General features: G+C 33.1%; 1 protein-coding gene across 2 annotated transcripts in view; it reads right to left on the bottom strand.

The window, feature by feature from the left end:
- LOC129963188 (tyrosine-protein kinase transmembrane receptor Ror2-like) overlaps positions 1-12,886 on the bottom strand; it is a 235,871-nt gene that overhangs the window by 60,605 nt on the left and 162,380 nt on the right. For both annotated transcript variants that reach the window (XM_056077350.1, XM_056077351.1), the window contains exon 3: positions 3,174-3,298. In XM_056077350.1, coding sequence (XP_055933325.1) covers positions 3,174-3,298 — 125 coding nt within the window. The remainder of the gene's footprint in view (positions 1-3,173; positions 3,299-12,886) is intronic.

Here is a 12,886-nt window from a genome sequence, read left to right as displayed (position 1 = left end):
GTCGTCGGTAACAAAGCGAACTTCCTTCTGAGTTTTCTTTTTGCTTTTTTGAACGGGATTATTTTTGTTTCGTTATATTGGACATGCTTTTCGGTGAATGGGTAACGGGAGGAGGAATATCCTGCTGGTGCTGTTCGCCTGGAACACTGTCAAACAAGATCAAAGTTTCGAAAAATTCTTTGACAAGTTCGGAGAGAAGAATGGAAAAGATATTTGCAACCACCCCCTGAGAAAGGAGGTTTCGACACTTAATAATTTAAAACAATGGTTCTTTATTTCTGAAGAATATTTTCAGAACGTGTGACGAATGAAAAAAAAAAGTATTCTTTAGCAACGAAATTTTGTCAACTGTGAAAAGAATAAGCGGTTTTCGCCAGTGTTTTTTTTTTTTTTTTTTTTTTTTTTCATACACTTAAGAAAAATTTTCTGCGATACTAGAAAACCACTGACAATAGTTATAAAATCATCCAAGCATTCTGATTTTTAAAATACAAAATAAAAAAAAAACAATTTACAAAAAAAAAAAAAAATAATAATAAAGCCAGGGTAAATAATGTATGGGAGATAAAAATATATGCATACATTCATATTAATGGATTAACAATAGATCTACTAAAAAATATGATTTACCACAAAGAGCACTGCTATTTTAAAAAATTATGGGTGGGGGGACTTCATTATTTTTAGAGCTAAATTCCAAACACATTTTTTTTTATAATAAAAGCATTTAATCAGAATCTCTGAAAAATTTTCAAACAAATATCGATAAAAGTTAAACAATATATTTTCACCCTTATATTTAATCCTACGAACATTTAAACATCGATAAGTGGGCAATGAAACAAAACAAATGGATTTCCATTTAATGATGATTTCCAAGAAGAGTCAAATTCTATATACATTTTTTTTTTGATCAACATATGATTCCTCTATTTTTGAGTTACAATCGACCCATTTTCTTCAGATTCTTTTAAAACAGAATGAAAAAATAAGCAAAACAAATGAGGTTTTGGTATCGGCAATACTAAAACAAGTTAAATCAAGTTTAATTTCGATAGCTTAATGTCCCATTTTGAAACAGCTACGAAGCTGTTTGGGGACAAAAGACATAATTTTCAATCACGGCCAAATGACGAGGGTAATATCTGAACTGCGAACCTTCAGCAACGAATCACACCACACCAGACACCAGATGTTTGACTTCTATGACTTTAATAAATAAGAGGATCACATTTTCATGATCGATATATGGTAAAACCGAGTCTTACAATCACGTCTCTCTAATTTCGAATCCAAGACTTCACCAATATGCCACCTCAGTCAGCAAGTTATCAAAATTATAGTATTTGATCAACTCCAACTTGAACAGATTCTTTATTAAATAAAATTAACATAAATTAAATAAAAGTATCTGACAGAACTGGCGTCTAAATTCACTAAAATTTTATCACAAATTGAACTGTAATCAGTGTAAAAACTAGTTTCTACGGTTCATAACTTCACACGCCTGAGGTCATGTTCGGACACTTGTGATCGGCACCGGGGCCGTCCCTGTGTGACGGTATACTTTGTCCACAAACTTCCATCCGTTCACTCGCTAGTCGCTGATAATCAATGGGCATTTCGCAAGAAAAACTGCACCATCTCATACTCCAGGGAGCAATAATGGATCCTCGAATTCTCAACGCATAAAAAATAGCATAGCCCAGACAGCATACAATGGAATGTCCAGATTTGCTGCAAATTGGACAATGGGGAAAAAACGTTTTTACAATTCTTCGGAAGGACAATAAGTCTTCCCTTGAAAAATACAAACATTTTACAAACAAATTATCAATTATAATGCATTTTAAAAAGAAAAAAAAAGTACGTGCTAAAAATTTACTAGTGCTATTAAAGATTCCTTAAGTTATTGAATCATTTTTTACATTAAAACATAAATAATTAGCTGAATTATAAAAGAAAGTTCCAAATATACAACAAAGCCATAAATATTAACAGCATATGTATTTAATAGAGACATTTAATATTATAATTCTCTAACAATAGGAACTAAATCCTGTAAGAAGTATTTATTTTACGGTTTAAATTTAATATAAAAAAACCCACAGCATAGAGTCTTTCCAATTAGAGAGTTGGCTTAGCAAGTAAAAGAAAGCAATTACGAAGGAAACATCCTCATTAAATGAGCAAGCCCCTTGCAACATTAAATAACTTAATTATTAATGTTACCTCCTTGGATTTTCTTACGGAAAAAAGTAATTTAGTACCATGAAATTCTTATTATATAATTTACGCTCAGCAACTGTAAGACGTCTTAAAAGCGTAATGAAAGTACTTCTTTCCTTTTAAATATTGGATTATATGCATGTACTGGTCTTTTTTACAGCTAAAAGTTGGATTCTTTTGTTTTCTGAGAAATAAGATTATAAGTAATCAGTTCGTAAATTTTGTAAGAGCGTGGATAAAGAAAATAAAGGATAATTGAAGTTAGAATTAAGTTAAGGTTATACTAACATTCATTTACAGAAAAAGACACAATGTTAGAATCTATCGATAATCAAAATGATAATTTGAATGCATAAAAACACCAGCTTAAAGGATATGTTTTGATAATGTCATTTAATAAATTCTTCGTACGAACAGATTTTAACACAGAGAGCGGCTTTTACATAGTAGCCATAAAATATCGTTGTTTTGAAAGCATCTACAATTAATTAAAGAAACAAATCATGAGTAGATGAATTTCTCAAATAATAATAACAATAAAATTCAAAAAAAATGAATTAACTTTTGGCTCTGTTGGAACAAAAACAATTCAGATTTAATACTGCATAAAAAAAAAAGGGGGGGGGGAGGGCAAAGTTTCTTGATGAACAAGCAAAATAGCTCTGAAATTCTAAGCTGGCAAAGAAATCCTCGTCTAAAATTGTTAAGAAGCAACACATTTTAAAATAACGTCAGATGAGAGAACAATCATGTTCGAATTCGTGTCTATACTTTCCAGCTAGCCTGTTGGCTGGTTGGACAGAACTTTAATACTGAAGTAATTCTTTCATTCCTTTTAAAGAATCACCACAAATTGATCAACAATTTTCCTTATTAAACAATTATATAAGAAAAACTGCTTCTCTAACAATATATAAAGAAATAAAACAATGAATAATAATTACCGGTTCACCATCCTGAAACCATGTAATAACAGGTGGAGGTTCACCCTGAGCTGAACATTCTAGTCGAACACTGGAGCCCCAACTAACGTTGTAGATACTCCTACCGCCTTTCAGTTTTGCTGGTTCTGTAAAAGAAAAAAATTATATATATATTGTTTTAAAAAATACGATTGACAATTTTTGATATATTTCAAAGATTTTAGAAAGTTAATTCAAAACTGATTAATCGAATTTTATTTGAAAAAAATATCATTTCAAGAAGTATATGAAAAACATTAGGAAAAAAACCCCATGTACAGATAATATATGCTCAATATATAGAAAAATACATTCAGACACTCTCACCCACCAATAAAATGCCATCCAATGTTTCAGAACTCGAACAAAATTTACAAGCTATTTTCTTTAAAAAATATAAAGGAAAAAAAAACCTTTCCAAATACAAAACTACGATATAAGAGTAATTAAAAATAGAAAATATAAGCAGAACTTTGGTTGTCAAAAAACAATACGTTTCAGTCGTTATAAAAATTACAAAAAATTCAAATATTTTTTTTTCAGTTTTTGTTTTAACTTCTATAAATAATTATTAAATACCACACAAGATATACAAAAAGAAGTAAAAAGAACAAGGCGATGTTTACAATACTCAATTAGAGCATTTTAAAATGCTTATACTATTCATACAGGAAATTAAAAATACCCCTATATAATGTACGTAACAATGTATAATGTAACATGTAATGTGACATTACTAATTCATTAATATATATACACAAGTCCAATAGCTTCAGATCTAAAAGTGGATCAAATATGTAACAGTGGGAGACGTCTCCACAAAATTTTCTCGCATATTCTCTAATAAAGATTTTATCCCAGCAAATAAGTTCTATGGATTTGGCGTGCAATAGTTACGGAATATTAAGCTTTAGTGTGAATTTAACATTTTCACTGATTCTAGCGTGTGATTTCTTGGCGAGTTTTTTGCCGATTAATCCCTGACATGCAAAAATCTAATTTGTGTTTCAGATGCGTTTTTCTCCACTGATTTAAAAATAAATCGACACAAAACTACACTTGTGCTCTCAAAAATTCCATACCAAATTCGATATCTTTAAGTCGCTGCGTTTTTGAGTTATCACATTTACATGTTACAGAGACAGACAAACGGTCAACCTCTTGTTGGATTTGGTTCAAAATTTGATAAATGTCTACACTACACTACAAATGTCTACACTGTTAAATATGTATACCGAATTTCATCCAAACAGTTTTCTTCGTTTTATAATTATTGTGTTAACTTATATAATTAACGGACGAACAGAGTTGCTCGAGTGGATTTTGCCCAAAATTTGATAAAATTCAACGAATCTAATGTAAACACATACCAAATTTCATCCATCTAGCTCAAAGCTGTTTTGAGTTATCTTTGTCACAGATGAACGGATATTTTCCTAAAATGTGTGTATCGAACTCGGGGAGGCCCGAAATGTGATAAGAACAAGAATAGAATAGAAAGATAAGAATAGATAAGAACAAGTATAGAATAGAAAGATAAGAATAGATAAGAAAAAGAATAGAATAGAAAGATAAGAATAGATAAGCACAAGAGTAGAATAGAAAGATAAGAATAGATAAGAACAAGTATAGAGTAGAAAGATAAGAACAAGAATAGAATAGAAAGATAAGAATAGATAAGAACAAGAATTTTCCTTCCAACAGCAGAGGTAAAAATGCTCGGTTTTTTTTTTTTTTTTTTAAAGTATTTATTTCGTAGCGAAAAAATTCTACTCGTTCCGACCCAAGAAATAACAAATAAAACTTTGATTCAAATTATTAAATAAATTCATTCTATTCAAAGGAATTTTAATCTAAATAAATGTTTTGGCCCTTTTGGGTACAATAAAATATCATTGAATCAATCTGAAAATTAATAACTTAATAAAAAATACAAAAACTAAATTATAGATTTACAAATCATCATAAAAGCAGAAGGAAATAGAATCCAAGACATAATTTCACTGAAAATGCCTCACTCCCTCTTCTTCTCATCATCAAATGAAATTAGAAAATTTTCTTTCCATTTTAATATTTCCAAATCGTAATAAATGAAACGTAAATTCCAAATTCATCTCTATCAGCCGGTTTGATCTGGAATTTTATCAGGCGCAATTAAATTTTTTAAACAATTTTTTCACCTGCAATTATGGGCTCCAAAGGGAGTAAGCGGGGAAAAAAACTTGCATAGCGGCCGATCCCTCTGCGACACGCCATAATTAACTCCTATTTTATGCCTTTCTTTCATCATTTATTGAGAGCTTTTACATCGCTCTAATTCAAGTAAACCCCCATTTATCGATCAGACCGATTTTACGGTTAATGGCAAAAATGCATCACTTAATAACCTGGTTAATGCAGAGGAAGAAATATGTGCCCTGAAAAGAGTAAATATCCGATGTGTTTCCTTTGATGTGAGCTCTGTATGCTCTTGGGAATTCTCACGTTTTAATTTTGTAAGGTTTTCTAAGAAAAATATTAATGAAAACTTGATTGCGAGGATAAAATATGGCCGTTAACCAAGGTGAATGAAACAACATAAAGAATACATTGTTAGTTGAAAGATGCGTGTTTGACCAAGCAGGATAAATGTGTTAAAAATAAAAAATAAAAAGACGATTTGAAAGTAATTAGAATTAACTTTTTAGCATTTGGGAATTTGGCGTCTTTTTACAAAATTTTCATTGAAAAATAAATAATGCATTTATTTAATTAAGCAGATTTTTCATGCTCTTTGAGATATAGAGATTTTGTCACTATTTTTATACAGGTTATTGAAATTCATCTGATAGCGATAATTACACTTCTAAAATCATTTTTATATCAATTTTTCATATTAATTAATACATGAACAGTTCATTCAAAATGATGCAATTTGATTTTAACATGAAAGGATTTCGCTCAAATGAACTAAACAATATTTGACTTTTGCATTTAGTTTTGACTCTAATATACTAGAAGTAACCAGGAACTAAGTTAAAAAGTTCCATTTAGTATTATTATTTTTTTTTAAAGAGGATAAGACGAAAAAAGGGTGAATTAGAAAAATATTCTTTAGTAATAAAATACAACGCTTAGATTATTTTTTTCCACACAGTTTCCACACAGAAATACTTATCACAGCGAAGAACGAATTTCGTATGCTGTCTTCATAGAAAGATGCGGTCGACGATGCTAAATAAGTGGTAACCGCGCTTTTGAAATCGTCATCTTCTTTCAATGGCTAGATTGAATTTCAATTCATTTATATTAATGCCCATTTTTTAAAGCAATACTAGGGCTATTTTAGGGCGGACCTCGTAATTTTGAACAGTAGTCAGATGACGAGGACGACACTTGAGCTGCTACATCCTCTCCAATTTCCCCCACAACGAACGTTTGGCCCTGACGGATTTAAAATCAACAGACCTGCTTATGACGGTTTCCTGACCTGAAATCGTCCAGTTCGACCTTACCACCAGGCCATCGTCGAGACCTTACCACCAGGTCACCGCGTCCCACTGATAAACCGAAAGAAATTATTTAAGGCGCTGGGTAAGACAATAGCCCTTGGTTCGAAGTCAGAGTTGTATGGGAGATAGTCAAATTATTCCAGCAAAAGTCCGTAAAGTTTGGTACTTGTGGGTGTGCATGTTCATGAAAGGGAATGATATCCTACAGAAACATGCCTCGGTGCTTATTCTGTATTCCACGACGCAGTTTTCTAAATGTATCGCAATAAGCCGCCTCCTTCGTTCTTAATTATGGACATTTTCACGTCCTGCATTGATTCTCTGCACCCACTTCCGTACCACTCAAAGTATTTTGTCCGAATACCTCATAAATTTGTCTGAATTTTCATTGGTTGCAGCTTAATGGGAACGGATTATAAACCGTAACTCGTATGCAGTGGAATGTTCAATTAAAAAAAAAAAGAAACATTAGTTAAAATTACTCAATTAAAAAAAAAGAAAAAAAGATCTGAAAATGACTTTAATTTTTGTCAATGAGTCAATGAAATGGACATGAAATCGTAAATGCAGTGATTCCGCGACAAAAACTGAAAATATAACTAACTTAGCTTCGGAATTTATTTTATATACATACTTGAATTAAAATTTTTCTAGCCAATTGAATTTAAATTAAAAACAAAACAACACTTGGACTTTCACATTGCACGGAAAAGTTTCATACGGAAAGATTTTCAGGATATAATTTCTGTGCCATTAATAATCCAGCATAGAACTGCTGTATCAGGAGCTACATTTCAGTAAATCGGCATTCCGTTCCTAATTGAGATTTTAAACAGCATATTTTTAAAAGCCACTAAAACGTGAACAACTCCCTTAAATTGAAAAAGAAGCAGCGGGAATGGTTTACTCGAGATGTTTTTGTCTACTCTCTAATAAACGAATCTGCATGACACTGGTGAACAAAAGTTACGAAAGACCGTAAACGTGAACAATTCCCTTAAATTGAAAAAGAAGCAGCGGGAATGGTTTACTCGAGATGTTTTTGTCTACTCTCTAATAAACGAATCTGCATGACACTGGTGAACAAAAGTTACGAAAGACCGTAAACGTAACAATTCCCGTAAATTGAAAAAGAAGCAGCGGGAATGGTTTACTCGAGATGTTTTTGTCTACTCTCTAATAAACGAATCTGCATGACACTGGTGAACAAAAGTTACGAAAGACCGTAAACGTGAACAATTCCCTTAAATTGAAAAAGAAGCAGCGGGAATGGTTTACTCGAGATGTTTTTGTCTACTCTCTAATAAACGAATCTGCATGACACTGGTGAACAAAAGTTACGAAAGACCGTAAACGTGAACAATTCCCTTAAATTGAAAAAGAAGCAGCGGGAATGGTTTACTCGAGATGTTTTTGTCTACTCTCTAATAAACGAATCTGCATGACACTGGTGAACAAAAGTTACGAAAGACCGTAAACGTAACAATTCCCGTAAATTGAAAAAGAAGCAGCGGGAATGGTTTACTCGAGATGTTTTTGTCTACTCTCTAATAAACGAATCTGCATGACACTGGTGAACAAAAGTTACGAAAGACCGTAAACGTGAACAATTCCCTTAAATTGAAAAAGAAGCAGCGGGAATGGTTTACTCGAGATGTTTTTGTCTACTCTTTAATAAACGAATCTGCATGACACTGGTGAACAAAAGTTACGAAAGACCGTAAACGTGAACAATTCCCTTAAATTGAAAAAGAAGCAGCGGGAATGGTTTACTCGAGATGCTTTTGTCTACTCTCTAATAAACGAATCTGCATGACACTGGTGAACAAAAGTTACGAAAGACCGTAAACGTAAACAATTCCCTTAAATTGAAAAAGAAGCAGCGGGAATGGTTTACTCGAGATGTTTTTGTCTACTCTATAATAAACGAATCTGCATGACACTGGTGAACAAAAGTTACGAAAGACCGTAAACGTGAACAATTCCCTTAAATTGAAAAAGAAGCAGCGGGAATGGTTTACTCGAGATGTTTTTGTCGGCTCTCTAATAAACGAATCTGCATGACACTGGTGAACAAAAGTTACGAAAGACCGTAAACGTGAACAATTCCCTTAAATTGAAAAAGAAGCAGCGGGAATGGTTTACTCGAGATGTTTTTGTCTACTCTCTAATAAACGAATCTGCATGACACTGGTGAACAAAAGTTACGAAAGACCGTAAACGTAAACAATTCCCTTAAATTGAAAAAGAAGCAGCGGGAATGGTTTACTCGAGATGTTTTTGTCTTCTCTCTAATAAACGAATCTGCATGACACTGGTGAACAAAAGTTACGAAAGACCGTAAACGTGAACAATTCCCTTAAATTGAAAAAGAAGCAGCGGGAATGGTTTACTCGAGATGTTTTTGTCTACTCTCTAATAAACGAATCTGCATGACACTGGTGAACAAAAGTTACGAAAGACCGTAAACGTAACAATTCCCGTAAATTGAAAAAGAAGCAGCGGGAATGGTTTACTCGAGATGTTTTTGTCTACTCTCTAATAAACGAATCTGCATGACACTGGTGAACAAAAGTTACGAAAGACCGTAAACGTGAACAATTCCCTTAAATTGAAAAAGAAGCAGCGGGAATGGTTTACTCGAGATGTTTTTGTCTACTCTTTAATAAACGAATCTGCATGACACTGGTGAACAAAAGTTACGAAAGACCGTAAACGTGAACAATTCCCTTAAATTGAAAAAGAAGCAGCGGGAATGGTTTACTCGAGATGCTTTTGTCTACTCTCTAATAAACGAATCTGCATGACACTGGTGAACAAAAGTTACGAAAGACCGTAAACGTAAACAATTCCCTTAAATTGAAAAAGAAGCAGCGGGAATGGTTTACTCGAGATGTTTTTGTCTACTCTATAATAAACGAATCTGCATGACACTGGTGAACAAAAGTTACGAAAGACCGTAAACGTGAACAATTCCCTTAAATTGAAAAAGAAGCAGCGGGAATGGTTTACTCGAGATGTTTTTGTCTACTCTCTAATAAACGAATCTGCATGACACTGGTGAACAAAAGTTACGAAAGACCGTAAACGTAAACAATTCCCTTAAATTGAAAAAGAAGCAGCGGGAATGGTTTACTCGAGATGTTTTTGTCTACTCTCTAATAAACGAATCTGCATGACACTGGTGAACAAAAGTTACGAAAGACCGTAAACGTAACAATTCCCGTAAATTGAAAAAGAAGCAGCGGGAATGGTTTACTCGAGATGTTTTTGTCTTCTCTCTAATAAACGAATCTGCATGACACTGGTGAACAAAAGTTACGAAAGACCGTAAACGTGAACAATTCCCTTAAATTGAAAAAGAAGCAGCGGGAATGGTTTACTCGAGATGTTTTTGTCTACTCTCTAATAAACGAATCTGCATGACACTGGTGAACAAAAGTTACGAAAGACCGTAAACGTAACAATTCCCGTAAATTGAAAAAGAAGCAGCGGGAATGGTTTACTCGAGATGTTTTTGTCTACTCTCTAATAAACGAATCTGCATGACACTGGTGAACAAAAGTTACGAAAGACCGTAAACGTGAACAATTCCCTTAAATTGAAAAAGAAGCAGCGGGAATGGTTTACTCGAGATGTTTTTGTCTACTCTTTAATAAACGAATCTGCATGACACTGGTGAACAAAAGTTACGAAAGACCGTAAACGTGAACAATTCCCTTAAATTGAAAAAGAAGCAGCGGGAATGGTTTACTCGAGATGCTTTTGTCTACTCTCTAATAAACGAATCTGCATGACACTGGTGAACAAAAGTTACGAAAGACCGTAAACGTAAACAATTCCCTTAAATTGAAAAAGAAGCAGCGGGAATGGTTTACTCGAGATGTTTTTGTCTACTCTATAATAAACGAATCTGCATGACACTGGTGAACAAAAGTTACGAAAGACCGTAAACGTGAACAATTCCCTTAAATTGAAAAAGAAGCAGCGGGAATGGTTTACTCGAGATGTTTTTGTCTACTCTCTAATAAACGAATCTGCATGACACTGGTGAACAAAAGTTACGAAAGACCGTAAACGTAACAATTCCCGTAAATTGAAAAAGAAGCAGCGGGAATGGTTTACTCGAGATGTTTTTGTCTACTCTCTAATAAACGAATCTGCATGACACTGGTGAACAAAAGTTACGAAAGACCGTAAACGTGAACAATTCCCTTAAATTGAAAAAGAAGCAGCGGGAATGGTTTACTCGAGATGTTTTTGTCTACTCTCTAATAAACGAATCTGCATGACACTGGTGAACAAAAGTTACGAAAGACCGTAAACGTGAACAATTCCCTTAAATTGAAAAAGAAGCAGCGGGAATGGTTTACTCGAGATGTTTTTGTCTACTCTCTAATAAACGAATCTGCATGACACTGGTGAACAAAAGTTACGAAAGACCGTAAACGTAACAATTCCCGTAAATTGAAAAAGAAGCAGCGGGAATGGTTTACTCGAGATGTTTTTGTCTACTCTCTAATAAACGAATCTGCATGACACTGGTGAACAAAAGTTACGAAAGACCGTAAACGTGAACAATTCCCTTAAATTGAAAAAGAAGCAGCGGGAATGGTTTACTCGAGATGTTTTTGTCTACTCTTTAATAAACGAATCTGCATGACACTGGTGAACAAAAGTTACGAAAGACCGTAAACGTGAACAATTCCCTTAAATTGAAAAAGAAGCAGCGGGAATGGTTTACTCGAGATGCTTTTGTCTACTCTCTAATAAACGAATCTGCATGACACTGGTGAACAAAAGTTACGAAAGACCGTAAACGTAAACAATTCCCTTAAATTGAAAAAGAAGCAGCGGGAATGGTTTACTCGAGATGTTTTTGTCTACTCTATAATAAACGAATCTGCATGACACTGGTGAACAAAAGTTACGAAAGACCGTAAACGTGAACAATTCCCTTAAATTGAAAAAGAAGCAGCGGGAATGGTTTACTCGAGATGTTTTTGTCGGCTCTCTAATAAACGAATCTGCATGACACTGGTGAACAAAAGTTACGAAAGACCGTAAACGTGAACAATTCCCTTAAATTGAAAAAGAAGCAGCGGGAATGGTTTACTCGAGATGTTTTTGTCTACTCTCTAATAAACGAATCTGCATGACACTGGTGAACAAAAGTTACGAAAGACCGTAAACGTAAACAATTCCCTTAAATTGAAAAAGAAGCAGCGGGAATGGTTTACTCGAGATGTTTTTGTCTTCTCTCTAATAAACGAATCTGCACGACACTGGTGAACAAAAGTTACGAAAGACCGTACTATTGTGTAGTCTGTGACAAGTTTTTTTTTTTTAAATGATGATTAATTGCTGGGATGCGGTTAACACAGAGACACCAGAATAACGAATATATAGTTTATTTATAGTATATTTTCTCAAGTCCCATTAAATAAAAATTTGACACATAACTACAACTATGGGTTATAAAAATACACAGTACATTTCATATATTTAAGCCATTGTGTTTTGAATTAGCGTGGTTTTATAGTATAAGAAAATAAAGACCGGGAGACAGCCAACTCCTGAACTTCGAAAAACTTCTTCCAAATTTGATGCATATCTCAAAAAATCTAAATCTCTTCATTTTCTAGCTATTATGTTACTTTATATTCAGACATCCCATCAGACAGACTTTTTTGAATGAATTTTATAGAAAATTTGTAAATTTGGCATAGTACCATGGTAATCCAAGGTAAAGTACCATGTACCAAGGTAAAGTACCATGAAAATCTCAAGTCCAAAGTTTTCGATGATTGCAATATTCTTTATTTTTGCATTTCATATACAAAGAAGTAATAAAGATATCATTTAAAAACAATAGTCTCTGTTGTTTGCTTAAGTGCAATTTTTATTATATAATACAATAATATATTTATGAAATAATTACCCACTAATGCTAATATAGGTAGAAGAATATATACATTTTAATTATTAAATTTAGGATTATTAAAGTAAAATTTGGATGTTGTTTCTTAAATGAATGGGTTATATGGTTATGAAAGGCTGAATTTTAATTAAAAAAGAAAAGAAACATTTTCGAAAAGGAGTACTTATCGAAACATTTCTTTCATAAAAGAATTACAAGCTAGCAATTCATTCGTAAACACAATTTTCCAGGTTTCAAACTTTCAAGTTTTTAATTTTCTCTAA

The sequence above is a fragment of the Argiope bruennichi genome, chromosome 3 (genome assembly GCF_947563725.1).
Source record: "Argiope bruennichi chromosome 3, qqArgBrue1.1, whole genome shotgun sequence".
Classification (NCBI taxonomy): domain Eukaryota; kingdom Metazoa; phylum Arthropoda; class Arachnida; order Araneae; family Araneidae; genus Argiope; species Argiope bruennichi.
Note: the sequence above shows the minus strand (reverse complement) of the source record. Positions and strands in the feature narration are given on the sequence as shown.